Source organism: Trachemys scripta, chromosome 11, assembly GCF_013100865.1.
Source record: "Trachemys scripta elegans isolate TJP31775 chromosome 11, CAS_Tse_1.0, whole genome shotgun sequence".
Taxonomy (NCBI): Eukaryota; Metazoa; Chordata; order Testudines; family Emydidae; genus Trachemys; species Trachemys scripta.
Window position 1 is genome coordinate 49964074 of NC_048308.1, and position 16868 is coordinate 49980941.

Sequence of the window (16868 nt, forward strand, 5' to 3'; positions counted from 1 at the left end):
TATGCTGTAGGTTCTAGAGTGATGCATTTGTAGTGCATTTTTTTGTATTTATATATTGCTGAACTATATAATGTTGTGTTATAGTATTGTAATTTATTATTACAATCAAATAAAACAGCCATAGCTTCAAGAAACGTGTGTATAATTTTTACTCAAATATGTCGGCTGACTTCGATTTTTTTTTTTTTTTTTTTTTTTTAATTTTGTTTAAAACAAGTGTGAACTTCAGCCCTAAGGATGTACATGTAATTGAAAATTTTTATTTCACAGACAGGCCTCACAATCCTATGGTGAATGCTGGAGCAATTGTGATCACTTCCTTAATCAAGGTAAAACATTCACACTAGTTTAGTTTTGAGTATTGCATTTGAATGTGGAAAATTAGTAGTTAGTAGTGCTGTACATTTGTGTGTGTATAGATAAGAAGTCTAATTGGAATTTTGTAACTAGCACACCAAAGCATGCAAACAAGCTGTATAACTTGCAAAGTAAGCACTTCAAAACAAGGGTAGTACTAAAACTTTCATTAACGAGGTTTCTGAAAGACAGATACCGTGATCTGACCCAGAGTCATTTGGCTGAAACAAACATCCAGTTAGCCTCTTGTATGCTGGGTGAAGCAGACAAATGGATAAGATTGACTACTATCTCACTGAGCGATTTAGTGCAATTTTGTTATGAGAAATGTCGTTTAGTCGTCGTCAGAGGCTGAGTACATCCTCAGAAATGCACTAAATCTTCTCTCGCCTAATGAGAAAGAGTCACAAGAGTGCTTCTGGACTTAAATTCTCCTGTCTTGCATAAAAGTACAAGAGGAATTTTTGTTTTCCTTCTATGGAAAATTAGAGTGCTTTACAATTTAGCTATCATTTACAGGAGCTGCACAACTCCTAAATTCCATGCTCTTATATTAAACTTGCCCACAATTAACCTCCTGTGTAGCTAAATCACTCATTTAGTTATTACTTTGTATTTACTATTACTTTGAACATAAAATATCCACTTTCTCAAATAAGTGGTTGGAAACTAACAGCTATGTGCCGGTGTACACACCACTATGTGAGTGGGAGAGCTTCTCCTGCCAACATAGCTACCACTACTCTTCAGGGCTAGAGTAATTAAGTTGAAGGGAGAGCTCTTTCCCCTTGACTTAGAGTGTCTGCACTAGCAGCGCTATAGTGATACATCTGTGCTACTGTTAGTGTTGTAGTGCAGATGTAGGCCCAGTGTTCATCATACCATTGCTGCAATCCTCGGAATGAAAATCTAGTTTTGTAATGGTGAATTAATATCTAGACGTTACTGACTTTTAGTGAATATTTCAGTCCTCCATAGTTTTGATGTGGAAAATTTAAAACTAGATTACGTAATTTTTCCAAGCATGTCTTCTTAATTTCTGTTTACATTGTGCTCATTACATCTGGAAACTCATTTAGCCTCTGGTGTTTTTCCTAGCTCCTGCCTGCAAAGTGCGAGTTATGAAAAGTTCTTTATTTTTCCATCATGATTTTCTGCTATTTTGTATTAAATAAGGTGTAAAATTTCCTGCTTAAAGACATTTTATCTTTAATAGCTATAGGTGAAAGAAAAGGGCCATAAGTAAGACAGGTAAATGTATTCATGATTAGTTTTTCTACTGGTTGACTGAGCATTGAAATTCACATTGGTAATAGTGAGTTTTAAAATCTGTGTTTGTCTAAGCTGTCAAAATGTCACTCCTACTGTAGTGTGACTTACTGGTCATTGATCTCTGACAAAAGCACAGCGTGTAACTATTTGGAAGGCACCAGTGTAGAGTTCTTGATAAATGGTGTAGTTAAATGGATCCAACAAATTTTGGTTTTAGTGCATGTAGCTGATATTTGTTTTAAAAATGCTGTAATGTTTTTTTATAGGCCAAATTTCATTTCACTGACATGTTTGCCTGTAGTAACTGCACATCTGATAGGCATACCATACTATCGCTTCATTATTTGTTTTCAGAGTGACAATATCTAGATCATTTCATGTACTGCTTCCACTAAAATGCTATTTAACATTTGAATAACTAATAATAAAAGTGTTACTTTGGGAAAATTATATTTGGGATCAACTGGTACAAAACATTAACTGGTTATATTTTGTGAGGATAACCTGTAGTCTGCAATTTAGCTCTCTTACATATGAATTGTGTAGAAAATTTGGATAGACCACTGGCGAACTTAAGTTTGGATATAATCTATATATAAAGATTTATCATTATTTTCTTAAACACACTGCTAAATTAAAACCGTATGCTGCCCTCAGTTCACATGCATTCACTGTCATTGGGGTCCATGGGAATTGCTCATATTTATTGAGGACCGTGCATGACCTTTGGAATCAAGAAGTTAAATGTCTTTTACATTATCTTAAATGTGATCAAATATACGAATCTTATGACATGCTGACATTTGATAAAACTATGTTAAGAAGTATGGAGAGACTATTGCTGTATTTTAAAATTCTGACCAGATTTTACCTCTTTGGTTAAACTGTTACTTCACTGACATTTAAGAGCTCCTGGATTTGATCTGTTAATATTCTGAACAATTAAAGGTATTCTAAATATAAATACAATACAGTACACTGGATGATCAGTTTAAAAAAAAAAAAAAAAGTTGGGTGTTGCCTCATAATTCTTGTGCAAATTATCATTTAATACTTATGATAGTATTGGTACTCGTGGAGTGGAGAAAGCATCTCAAGGTGAATTTTTCACTGGATAAGAGTTGTTGCTGACATAAGTATCTTAACACTTTAAGGGAAAAATTCTGCCCTTGGGATCATACACACAACTCTGACTACAGTTGGAGTTATACACTTCTTGGAAAAGAATATGGACCTAATATGTAGTTGGGGTTTTGCAATTAATCTTTTACTTTTTACTGTTAACTTTCATATTTGTTTTTCTTACTAAGCATAACTACATCATGTAATTTTAAAAGCTTACACAACAGCCTAGCTGTAGTACACCAGTAATGATACTGGTGTATTTAAAATTTGGTGTCTTAACTCCAGGCTCTATGCTAACTGTACTTACACTCCACATAACTATTTCAGAGATTTAAACCATGTAAAAGTGCTTTAGTTTGGGGGGTTCTAAATCTCTTTCCTGTTGCTGACTGGATCTTAATAAAAAGGCTTTTAGACCATTTTCCCTCTCATTTATGATTGGGCAGCCACTTCCCCTTACATGCACAATAACATAACATTATAGTGGTAATTACAGCAATTGTTCACATGGAAAAGAAATATTAGGAAAGTATTTATCATTTTAGCTGTCTTCAGTGTTATACAACGCTTTGAAACATGGAGATGCAGCACCATGTAACCAGCCAGTTTTCTGCAGACTTTCTGCAGTTTTCTGCCCCATTGTTGGGGAGATGTATATTTATGTAGTATAGGTGACCCTGTCAGTTATTTGATCTGCTGTTGCCATCTGAGGCCTTGATCCTGATTGTCAAAGCTCCTAATGCGTGAGCATTTAGCTATATCAGCAACTGCATCTTCTTTTATAACCTACCAAGACAGCTGCACTTCTTTAGGAAACACAGCACAGGGAACCCAGGACAAACCTCATGAGAACTTGAGAGGAGGAATGGATCTTTCGTTAAGGGAGTGGGAGGATAGGATGGCTGTGGAAGGAATTGCCAGAAGAGAAGAAATTGATTCAGAATCCGACCACAGAGTAGGGTTGCCAGGTGTCCGGTTTTTGACCAGAACATCCTTTTGAAAAGGGACCCTGGCGGTTCTGGTCAGCACTGCTGACTGGGCTGTTAAAAGTCCAGTTGGCGTGTGGCTGACAGGCTTCCTGTCCCAGCTCCTCGCAGCTCCCAGGAAGCAGCTGGCATGTCCCGCTGTCTCCTAGGCATAGGGCCGGTCCCGGGGGCTCCATGTGGTGTCCCTGCCACAAGTGCTGGCTCTGCAGTTCCCATTGGCCAGGAACCACAGCCAACAGGAGCTGTGGAGACAGCTCCTGCGGACAGGGGCAGCATGTAGAGCCTCTTGGCTAAACCTATGCGTAGGAGCTGGAGGGATATGTTGCTGCTTCCTGGTGGCTGCCTTAGGTAAGCGCTGCTCAGAGCCTGCACCCCTCACCCTCTCTCCCAAACCTCCTGCCCCAGCCCTGAGCCTTCTCCCACACTCTGAACCCCTCAGCCCCAGCCCAGAGCCCCCTTGTGCACCCCAGCTCCACCCCAGAGCCCGCCCACCCCCCTAGCTGGAGCCCTCCCCCCCCTCCTGCATTCCAAGCCCCTGCCCTAGCCCAGTGAAAATGAGCGAGTGAGAGTGGGGGAGAGCGAGCGATGGAGGGCGGGAGGAATGAAGTGAATGGGGGCAGGGCCCAGGGCTTTCTGTGACTAGAAAGTTGGCAGCTGTACCACAGGGCATGTTGCAAGACCCCCTTTGTATTGATAAAGCTTTCCTGCCATAATGGGAAGGACTTAAATGAACAAAATGTAAAAACAAAAAAAACCCTTTTCCAAGTACAGTGGACCCTTCTGCAGTTAAGGAAAGGGGAAGAGTTGGTTGCTCCATGAAGTGCAGTTCTCTCCTCCAGTTGAAATGGGAAGCATTTCGATACTACAATAATGTGTGCTATCAAAAGTCCTTCGGAAAAAGTTCCAAAGGATTATCAGCGTGGGGTAAAAAATAAAGATCAGGATAGAAGTAGTGCATGCACATCCTCAGCTAAACTTAAATAACTTTGCAGAAAGATAAGATGTGCAATTAAGCACTTTCAGACACTTCTTGAAACTAAGCATATTAATTAGTTTTACATGCTTCATAGTATTCTGACATTACCTTTGTAGTGAAGTGCTGTGACTCACAAAATAAATGAGACTGCGAGTAAAGAGAAATGTGCCTGACAGTGCCATGGTCCTGTTGAGTGCCACTACACAACCCTTAGGTTTACAGAAGTTAATTTTCATAATACATGTTCATACCACTTGATAAGAAAAGTCCCTGCTTTTCATCCAGTATATCTAATAGTATAATTACATAAGCACATGCCATCTTTTTTTCTTTCTTTATCTTCTGGTTGTCTGACACTTAAATAGGTATATGCATATGAATTTGAAAACATGTACCAACATGATTATAGAAATGGAGGAAATAAAAATCCTGGGCTTTATTTGGGTGTTGGTTCATGCTATTATACCTCTCTTCTGTTACTCAAACTTGTAGGATTTTTCTTCTTTCTCAGTTCTTTATATTATCTGATTCAGTGATTTGTAAATATTCACATTCTTTTGTCTTTGTTTTTTATTATGACCCATTACAACTGGAGTAAATTTCACTTAATGTTACACTAGCTGGCATAGAATCTGTTCTGTAGTGCAGTCTCATAAATTATGTAAATCACACATAATATTCAATACTTACATTAAGGACACAAGAAAAATAGTTTATATATAAACATATATAATTTAAGAATGTCAATATTGTTCTGGTGGGTCAAATACTGTCTATTACATAGTGCTCCCAAGTATTTCAGAGGTGAAAATGTTATGCTAAGCAGCCAAGACACCAGTTTTCAGAGCATGCACAGATTAACCAAAAAAAGTGTGTAAGTACAGAAAGCTAGAATAAAGCCATTAAGAGGTAAATAATGTATTCAAATGCAAAAATTTTGCTGCTGTAATTAAAATAATGTCAGTATATGTGTTTTCTGGGGGCTTTATAAAATGTAATCCTAGCATTCCGTTTTACTTGGCATATAAAGTCTTCACTCAAGAGTGCATTTTATGAAGATCTAAATAAAATTGTTAGCAAGATGCTTAAACGTACCTATATTTTTACCACATTGGGTTGCTTTCAAATTAAATGATTGGATTAATAAAAACAGTAATTAAGCAAAGAAATTATATTACATTAAGGTCTAATAAACTACAACTCAAATGTTAATGAAAAGTTGCTTTTCATTAGATACATTTTACGTGGGTTTATTGCATTCCTTGATTGCAAGGAATGCAAGTATTTACAGCACTCTGTTTTGCTATGTCAAATATATAGGTACTTGTATTCATATGCTCTACGTATTATGGAAACAAAATGCTACCGCCTTATTCAATTAGTATTTACCCAGTTGGAGAATGTTTATCTTAAAATAAGAACAAACTTCCACAGAATATTTTCTTTCTGAAAGCAATTAAATTAATAAGAATTCTCCACCTAACCCCCCCTCCTATTTAGAAACCACTAAGTACTAACATGAATTGATAAGCAAAGAAATTCAAAGTTAGACTTGCCAGCCTTTACTCTTTCATTGTGCTTTTGTGTTTAAATAAAAATGCATATGAGTTTTAAGAGCTGCGTGTCACGACTTTGAATTTCCTGCCTATCATCAGATTTTGTCTTAGCATTTTAAACTGTTGTGTTCATTTATAAATGTTTATGCATGTGTATATACACAACTACATATACAAAACTATACACACAAGCATGTATACAATAAGTGTGTATATGTGTGTGTATATATATATATTAATATATGTAATCATGTTTCTGAAGATGTTGCATGGAATATTTCCTTTCATTAGCATTCTAGATAGATGGATTGCTTATGAAGCTTTTAAAAGTATCAATTAATTAAAGCCACAAACTGGAAAGCCAAGCTAAAGCTAAGTCAAATAAAACTTTAGAGGCCAAAAGCTGCCCTGGCTTTCGTTCTTTAAATTATCAAAAATATCTTCTATATTTCCATAGAAAGTCAAAGTTAAGTTTTAGTATCTATATTTGAACTTCAATCATAAAATATGTGTTGTCCCTGTATCCTCTTGATTTAGAAGGTGGGTGGTATGCTTCCTTCATCTGTAGAAATAAAATGGGACACTACTGTAGTTATCAACACATAACGGAAATAAAAAATTTTGTTTTCTGAATTATATTGAATATATAGGCTCCAGTCATGCAGTCACTTATGCATGTACTTTAAGCATATGAATAGCCTCATTGACTTCAGTGGGACTACTTGTGTGTTTTAACTTAAGAATGCATGTGTACAGGATCAGGGCCTAAGTGTACATCAGCTGTCAACATGCTTATTAGTACCTGTATACGGAAGATGCTGTGTAAAAGTGATTATCTTCCCTCAGTGTGAGCTCAGATGGTGTTTACAAAAAGACAAAACACTGAATTTTTAAATGCTGAAATGAAAATAGTTAGTACTCCTATATTAATCATACATCTGACTTTTGCCCATAATGTTTATATTTTGTTAGTAAAATCAGTTTAATGAAGTGTAAAGGATTTTTTCAGTTGGGCAAGAAAGAACTGAAATACTATGTATTTTTATTTTTGCACAAAGCATGATCTTTCTCCTTCTCCCTTTTTTAAACAAAAGCATAACTTATTTCATTTTCTTTTAAATGTCTAACCCTATGATTATTGATGCAGCATCCCATAACTAATGCTGACCCAATTTCCCAAAAAGATGTTCATTGTGCATTTAAAAGGTTGAAAAGGTTTTTTGTGGTTTAAATGTTGTTACATATTTTACAGCATTAGGATCTATGGAATATTTTGACAACTGCAACAGTTCAATGAAGTTGGTAATTTCTTTTTTTAATTATTTTTCATTGAACAGATTTGGCATTACATTTTTAAGGCTTGTATTCTGGTATATTATACAAGACATTTTGATGAAATGTATTGTGAATTTTTTTTTAGCATAGCTGTTAGATATAATCTAGCTAGAGATTATTGGCTCTAAGAGTAAGATTATTTATTAGCTTTTATTTTATAAGTGTAAGGGACCATTGGCACATCATTTTGGCACAGCAGCGTGGTATTCCTTTCAGCTAGCGATTGTACATGTGTGACTGCACATCCTCTTGTAGATGAGTTGATGCGTAGGGCTTCACAGGTTATGTGCAACACCTTAATCCACTTGTAGAGTGGGAAATGAAACTGGCTTTATGCTTTTCATTAAGTAAAATGCTGGTATATGCAAAGCTTCCGTTTTTTTTGTTTTTCCTATACTAAACATAGCATGAGTAATGTTTCTTGATTTGTTTGAGGCAATACACTATCCAAAAAGATTTATCTAAATAGAGTATCTTCAATACTGACGTGGTTTATAAAACAAACCTCTGATGTATTGTCTGTTAGTTTATATGATGCCAATTGATATGATTTCAGATTTTTAATCTAGTGTTTTATAAACTTTCTCTTAAATTAAAATGAAGCTGTTTGGCTGTTTCAAAACAAAGTAAAATGCATTAGCTTTGGGGGGGGTGGGACGGGATATATATATAAGAATATATAGCAGGTCAGTTATCAGAAATTGAGATAAGGGCCAATACGTCTTTCACTGGCATTTACCAAATTTAAGAAAACATCCTTAAAAAAAATTGCCTAAGAACTAATTTTAACAAAAACAGAGCAATAAGATTTGATGATTTTTCTTACGTTGCTAGCAAAATGTTGATATAGTTTTAGTGTTTTGTCACTTGAGGTTTTAAGATTCTAAAATTGTAGCTTTTGAATAATACTATATTTTGCTAACCCAAATAATCGGTTTCTTTAGCTAGGTAGGATACTTACCTTAAATCTTAAATTAAGTCAGTTATTTTTATAGTAAAGGTAACACTTTATTTTAAGTCTTCCATCTGAATTAAATTTTTAGCATGGACACTAACCATAGGAAACACTTTATAGCCTGAAGTCTGAATTTTTCTGTGCTCAGCGCTAATATAAATTAAGACAAGAATTTAACCTCTTATACTTTTAATCCAGTGTTATATTCATTGTAGGAACATTGATCACAATGAATTTGTATGTGTGTCACGTATATTACTACATACTATTCTTTGTCAATATGTTGTGTTGAATAGAGAACACTTAAAATAAAGCATACCTTTCGTTCTGCTTAAATCCATCCCCTATATACAAGGTATTTGATTAAAAACATCTTGTAGCATTCTTTGTATAAATGTTATCTGAGCTATTTACTCTCCTAACTTTTTAATTGTTTTTCTTGTAATTATATTAATATACAAAATGATTGTAGTAATTTATATTTAAGTAGCTTTATACATTTATATCTTTATTAGTTATATACAAGTAAAAAAACTAATTAAATTAAATGAACTTCTAACTATAGTTTTTTGTATGTTAACAAGTCTTATAAATATTTTTTCTTTCCTTTCAGCAAGGAGCAAATAATGCAGAAAAATTTGACTATGTAAGTGAATATTAAAAAATTCTGGTGCTGTTTATCATATTTAGATTTGATGATACAAGGGCTCACATTATCTTCACGGAATTTTTGCCTTCAAATTGCAGGTGACACTTGAGCTGTTTAAACAGCTGCCTGATTTGTAGGTGCAATTTGGTATTTAGACATCCTAATGACTTTCACTGTATGCCCCAAAACAGTCTCAGTTAAGGCCAGGTTGAAAATTTGGTTTGAGTTATGATGTTATCAGATCTGAAGATTTTGGGATGCTTTTTTTTTTTAATAGATGATGCAGTTTATGAATAATATGGCTGGTAACGAGTATGTTGGATTCAGTAATGCCACGTGAGTATTTTTGTTTTTGTTTGAGGTTTGGTGGTAAAATATCTAGGGTGAAAGCCTGGCCCCCTTCAAGTCAGTGGTAAAGCTCCAGTTGACTTTAGTGGAGACAGGATTTCACCCTTTATATTTAAGATCTTACTTCAGTCCTTATATGATTTACGTGTTTCTGATTTAAATATATATTCATTTTTGTGGTACTTAATGTACGCCACTCTATTCGATAATAGTTTTGATTAAATATTATGTACAACAGTGGTTCCCTCTTAGGTTTTGAGAGTCTTCTCCCTTTGAGTGCTGTTTAGTTGGGAACTACAGCCCTGCGTAAGCCCTGGCATTCATACCAAAAATGAAATTGCCCACTTTAACATTAGTTGTACCAAAAGGATTATAAATCCTTCTTTTACACAGTTGTTATTTCTTGTTTGTGTTTTTTTTTTTTTTCATTATTATTTATATAATCTTTTTAAGATAGGGGAAACTCCCCTTATGGAACTCTTAGAATGTAGGGTTCCTGCAGGAAAACTAGGCTTTTCTATTACAATTGCAGGATTTCCGCCATTCTGAGGGCTGGTGAGGCAACATTCCTATGAAAACCATAAGTGTGCTCCATAGCGTTGGGGAATTTTGGATGCTGATTGGTTTGGGTGGGGGCGACGTGATTGTAATTTACCTGAGCTTAGTTGATACAGGAATGCTTAATGTGGCAGCTGATAACTTTTTCATTAAGATTTCTTTAAAAATAAATAAATAAATGGAGATAACCTTTCAAGGTCCCTTCCAGTCTAGGAGATAGGATATCAAGTCCAGCCCCCTGCCTTCAATAGCAGGACCAAGTACTGATTTTTGCCCCAGATTCCCAAGTGGCCCCCTCAAGGATTGAACTCACAACCCTGGGTTTAGCAGGCCAATGCTCAAACCACTGAGCGATCCCTCCCCTTAGGACTATGACCATAAATTTAATGGGAGAAGAGCCTGAAAATGTGAGATGGTCTGTGTGTTCACCCAGACCCTTTCTGTCTCTGCACCCTGTTCAGACACTCAAACCACCACTTCAATGACATGAACCCCTAGGCAGCTGACTACCTGTTGACTTGAGCCCCAACCTGATTCCCTTTTTCTAACTGTCAAATTCCTCTTGATTGTACTTGCATATATCACAAGGAGGTGTATATTCATTATATTTCACTGTCATATGTCCTTCCTTTTCCTTTTTATTACTATCTTGCCTTTTTCAGTGTTACTTTTAGGAAAAGGGTCTTGTGCTTTTGTTTCAAAATTTACTGGCCTACCTATAAATCAGCTTACATATACTATGTATACTTTATTGGTAACAAGTAAAAGTAGATATTATTCAACTATTAAAGTTCAGTTCTGCACCTTATTGTGTTAGATTTTGCACTGATAAAAGCATAATTATTTACTCTTCTACCAGAGAGAGAGAGTGTTGCTGAATTAGAGTAAACTTTAATCAGGACTTTAAAATCCATTCACACTATACTGTCAATTTCTGCAGAATGTAATCTTGTATTTTAAAAAATAACATTTAAAGTTCTGTGGTTGCCAGGTAACCTCCATATGTGAACCAAGTATAAATTTAATGCAGCATCTTTCTAAGTCTGCAGAGAGAAGGTGCCTATGTTGTTGCTCTGAGTTTTGCTAAACAGTAGTAGAGTGAAACAAACAACACTGGTCATTTTTACTGTTGATAATTAAGGCTATGTTTTAGTCACGGGTATTTTTAGTAAAAGCCATGGACGGGTCACAGGCAGTAAACAAAAATTCACAGCCCGTAACCTGTCCATGACTCTTATTATGTACCCCTAACTAAAAGTTGGACGGGGGGGACGGACATGAGTGCTCAGGGGGGCAGCAGGCTGTGGGCGCTGGCGGGGGGTGGCCCGCTGGTGCAGGGTCGGGCGATGGTGTGCAGCCCGAGACCCCTGCTGTTGCTGGGAGTGGGGATTGGTGGGGCTTGCAGGCTCTCTCCCCAGCTCTGTGTTGGCCACCCCTCCCCCTAGGAGCTGCAGGGAAGGGTGGTTCCATGCACTGCTTCCGCCACAAGCGCCAGCTCTGCAGGCGCAGTTCCCATTGGACGGGAACCGCAGCCAAAGGGAGCTGCGGGGGCGGTGCCTGTGTGGGCAGTGCATGGAGCCCACCTGGCCCCTTCACCTAGGAGCTGCAGGGACATGCCAGTGGGAGCTGAGGTTCCCCCCAGGTAAGTGCCCCCACCTGTACCCCAACATTCTGCCCTTGCCCTGAACCACCACCCACATCCAAACTACTGTTACTGGCCCAGGGGCTTCCTGACTTGGGCAGTCCCTGAGCCAGCACCAGCTGCTGCAGAAGTCATGGAATCAGTGACCGACACGCAGCTTTATTGATGATCAAAACCCTGTGGGCAATAGTGAAACAGTCAAGAATCGTGCTGATGGGGTAAGTTATGAGCAGCCCAGAAGGCAGGCTCTGGAATTATTCATGCAGATTGAGGACCCAAAGAATGGTTATTGAGGAAGAGTAGAGTGTGAAGGTCTCTCTGCTTTCTCCCTCACAGCTGTCAGGAAGCTCTAAAGGGGAGGGGAAGAGAAAAGACAAGACAAACGTGCTTCTTGTTTTCATTGGCTTTCAGGTTATGGCATGTCAAGCTTATTAAATGCCCTTTAGTAAAAGGATCTATGTGACAGATGATTCCTCCAAGCATGGTGCAGCATTCTATAGAAATGGTTCACTTCTCCTTCAAGTGATTGTCCAGATGCACATTGCATTAATGGCATGCTTGTGCCTCATGTGCTAGAGTTCAATGTCTGTGAGACAGCAGTGTCTTTATGGTGTGCATGCCACCTGGAGCTCCTCATATTTCTCAGTGAAGACATAAAAGGGCGGAATGCACCAACTGCCAGCTGTTCTTCTCACCTGTCTCCAGGCATTGAGACACAAAGTTTGCTGTCCATACTTGTGTAATCTAGCCTCTGCCTTTGTTGATATGATTAGTTATTTTGCTTGGTTGATTAGTATTTGTGATTTTCCTGTGGGCAAATTAAACAAGAGTAACAACAAAACTTTCCCAGGATGGCATCCTTCAGGTCCCAGGGATTAAGTACTGCCCTTCCTGTGAGGGAACCATGTCTGCCAGTGACAGACATGTAAGATGTCTCTACTGTCTTGGGGAATTGCATGTCCCTGGAAAATCTGTTGTATGTAAATCATTTAGATCCCAGTCCTGCAAGAAGAGAGAGGGCAGACTGGAAATCTTTCTGCTTAACAAATATATGGGCCTGGTGTCGGACCCGGATTGATCAGATTCCCCGAGAGAGAGAGAGAGAGAGAGAGAAAATTGCTTTCTTAGGGGTTGTGGACTGCAGCAATGTGTAAATTGGCTAAGCCAGAAGAAGACACCGCACAGAGCTCCAGACTGCCCCTGCTCCATCCCCAGCACTGCTGCTGCTCTGCCTCCAGCTCCCTGGGCTGCTGCTCTGGCCTCTCTAGCTCTGGTTGCTGCAGCTCTCCTCCCAGTACACGTCTGCTCTCTGGGCTGCTTCTATGCCTCTTGCTGCTGCACCTCTGCTCCCAGCACTGACCTGGACTGCTTCTCTGGTTCTCTCAGGCTCTGGCTGGCATGCCTCTGCGCCGCAGCTCAGCTCAGGCTCCTGTTCTCTCCTTAGATTGGCCCCACTCTGGCTCAGGTAGTTCCAGTTCACATGGAAGACAGGATCCCCTGGCCTCCTTACTCCATTAGTCTGGCTGAGCTGGAACGTTGGCCTTTCCCCATTGCCCTGGGGACTGTCAGTCTCAGGGTCCTGATTTCCCATCAACACTTCCTCTTTCTTTTGTTACTGGCAGCTAGCCAACCAACCTCCCCCCCCCCGCCCCACTAAGTTTTAGTAATGGACCAACAGCCCCTTACATGTAGTCTAAAATCAGAAATGTCCTCATTACAAGCGTCGTATTGGCTGAATTTCGCAAGCAGCCTTATTTGGATCCCCTTGTACCCAAAAAAGCTACTGAAAGGTTTACAGAATTATAATCAGAACTTGGTGTCAGCAAAGATAAAGATAAAACGCACTCCTTGTCCTGAGCAGCATACAGTCTAATTTTAAGACGAGACTGGACTTGAATGGGTTTAACGAACTATGGGTCTGTTGCTGCATTCTTTAATTCATTAGGAATTTTACCATTGGCGTCAGTGGGGGCAAGTTTAGAGCAGTAGGACAGAGGACGACGGTAACAGTGTTGAAATGGTGTGGTTACATAGACTAGCTAGTCCACAACTTGGTGAGACCAGTATTCCTATACCTTTTTTTAATGCTTGATTTTTTTTTTTTTTTTAACAAATACAAAATTGTTTTTTTCAATGCTCTCTGCCTGTTTCTTTTTTGTTAACATCTTCCTTTGCCCATAATTAAAAAAACAAAACAAAACAGAAACCTCTTCCCATTGTTTCTCTCTACAATCCAAGTATTTGAAAACTTTTTTTCTTTTCAGGTTCCAGTCTGAAAGAGAGAGTGGAGATCGAAATTTTGCAATTGGCTACTATCTGAAAGAAAAGAAGGTTTATCCATCTTTTGTTTGTTGGTTTTGCAAGACTTCTATTGCTCATAATGTTGGCCTCTGAATTTTTGGCATTTTTATTTTATAATCTGGGTTTTATTTACATGGTTTAGAATACTGTGTGTGTTTTGTACAATAGTTAGCAAATATGTTTCATACACTTTGGAGAGACTGTAGACATGTATTTAGGTACTGTAATCTTACAGAACAGCCCAAATCTCATTTCTGCATATTAGATTGATTCTAAAGTCATGTCCTGTAACTTTTTTTAAAGATTCAGTACAAGTGACTCTTTAATTAAAAAAAAAAAAAATGCATTAGGTGTTTCCCTGTATAATTAGTCTGTACTTCTTCAGGTCGTATGTAAAGGTGTGTTAGTAGCTAGAGAGTATTAAGCTATCTAACAGTTGCATCTTTTAAAACAGAATGTCATTTAATTTTCCTAAACGTTAAAGTTTTCTGTTTAAACGTTTGTATATGTGTTAGCTAGATTTTAAAATTAAAACTAATGTTTTGAACACTGGCAGGAATTTATTTGATTTTTTTTAATCTCTTTAGTTTAAAATTGATTTACTATCTTGATATAATCAACATGTTTAAAAGATTACTTTTACTTCTTTCCCCAGTGTTTTCCAGAAGGCACAGACATGGTTGCTATATTAGACTTCTACTTTCAGGTGATTGACTCTTATTTAATCTTGATTACTTATAATGGAATTGAAATAAAGTTTTGAAAGTGTAAGCAGCACAAACTCTTAATCATAGATATAAAGGAGCCCATTAATACCTAATTTTTTGGAATGAACAAAGAACATTTGATGTATTAAACTTGTAAACTAAACTAAAACTAATTTACGAGTCTCCATCGGTTGTGTGAATTAGCAAGTTTCTGCTGTGAGAGAATATATGGGTGGCTGCATTATTCATAACTGGCTTTGGCAGAATATTTTGGCTTCTCTTGTGTTCATTACACAGAGGAAGGCATTAAACTTTATAGTGTAACTGAATAATGTGCATGCAAATTTTTAATTTCAAGTTTGAGGGCAGTATTCAAAATGAAGCAACACTTTTGCACCTCTTCTCTCTTGTTTAATCAAATTAATTCTTATGAGCCAAACATAGAAACTACGCTGTGTAAACAGTCAAGTAGCCCGTTTTTTGCTTTGCTTTTACCTAAAATAATTGCACTTGTCATGACACACAAACTTGGCAAGTAGGGGTTTTTCTCAGATAATCCACTGACCATTCCCGTCGTGCATACTGTAAACTGTCCACAGACTGACTAGATTTTGCCTTTCTGTCACTTGGTCCCTGTCAAATTTGAAGCACTAAAGTCAAGAACAATGTTTTAAAAAGGAACATGTTTCTGATTCATATTGCTTAACTCTGAGCAGCGTATTTTTAAACATTAGCTTTCTCTTAACATTCATGGGTAGGGAAGTGACTCCTGTAGATTCTTGACCTATTGACTATTTCATTTAACTATGATAAGCTGCATCAGCACTGTGAGGCCAATTTAGTGTTTGCCTTTATTACTTCAGCTAGACAAGGCCAAACTAATATTCAAATCAAAGAATCTTTGTTAGTAAACAGTAAAAGTGAATGCAGAATTGTAGTAACATTCTGAATTGCACTAGCATTTAAGAGCTGTAGTATTTATTATGTAATTTGATACATTCTAATAATATCACATACAGGTTTTTTCCTACAGGACCTAAGTCTCATTCAGTGCGCAAAATGGACTGTCCTCCCTTGGCGAACAGCAAATTCCATATTTTGTTTTCTCATTGTTCAGTGTATGGTCCCATAACTTGTTTACTGTACTATATTCAAAATCTGCTCTGAATGTAGAATTTTTGATTTCCTCATGGGCTTTTCTGTGGTGCTCATCATCACATCTGAGTGCTTCAGAGACATTAATGAATTTATTTTCACAACATCCCTGTGAGATGAGGAGGTATTACCTCATTTTACAAATGGGGAACCAAGGCACAAAGAGATTAAGGTCAAAAGTATCCACTAATTTTAGGTGCTTAATTTGAAAAATCAGATCCTAGGCATCTTCAAGTGTACTTAACATTATATAGCAATGTATATATTCAAGCACAGCTCCCATTGACTTCTGTTGCAGCTGTGTGAGTGCTCAGCGCTCTGCAAATCAGACCTCATGGTTTCAGTTCAGGCCCCCAGAAAATGAGGAACACCTAATTAGTGACCACCTGTGAAAAGTTTGGTGTGATTTGCCCAGGATCCCATAAGAACTCTGTGTCATACATAGGGATATAATCCAGTTTTCCACTTCAGCATTCATTTGTGTTAGCTGTGAGACCATCCTTTGTCTTCCTTCAAACTACATGGCTTATTCACTACACTTCCTTCCAGCTTGTGCAACAAATGAGGCCAGGATCCTGCAGACAACAGCCTCTTTCACTACACAATCCTGATTCATCCTCAGAGCAGGTCCATTCTGTGCAGTGAATAAATCCGGTACTGTGGAGAAAATAGTAAACTATCAAGTAATTAGGTTTCAGAGTAACAGCCGTGTTAGTCTGTATCCGCAAAAAGAAGAACAGGAGTACTTGTGGCACCTTAGAGACTAACAAATTTATTAGAGCATAAGCTTTCGTGGACTACAGCCCACTTCTTCGGATGCTCCGAAGAAGTGGGCTGTAGTCCACGAAAGCTTATGCTCTAATAAATTTGTTAGTCTCTAAGGTGCCACAAGTACTCCTGTTCTTCTTTTTGCGGATACAGACTAACACGGCTGTTACTCTGAAAC

At 37.7% G+C, this 16868-nt stretch overlaps 1 protein-coding gene across 3 annotated transcripts in view; it reads left to right on the forward strand.

Annotated features, from left to right (window-relative positions):
• Positions 1–16868, forward strand: part of GLS (glutaminase) — a 104166-nt gene that overhangs the window by 41337 nt on the left and 45961 nt on the right. For 2 of the 3 annotated variants that reach the window (XM_034785101.1, XM_034785100.1), the window contains exons 7-11: positions 271–329; positions 9176–9208; positions 9489–9547; positions 14024–14090; positions 14716–14766. In XM_034785101.1, coding sequence (XP_034640992.1) covers positions 271–329; positions 9176–9208; positions 9489–9547; positions 14024–14090; positions 14716–14766 — 269 coding nt within the window. Of the gene's footprint in view, positions 1–270; positions 330–7524; positions 7575–9175; positions 9209–9488; positions 9548–14023; positions 14091–14715; positions 14767–16868 lie in introns of those variants that run through there. The other variant, XM_034785102.1, reaches the window with a different exon arrangement.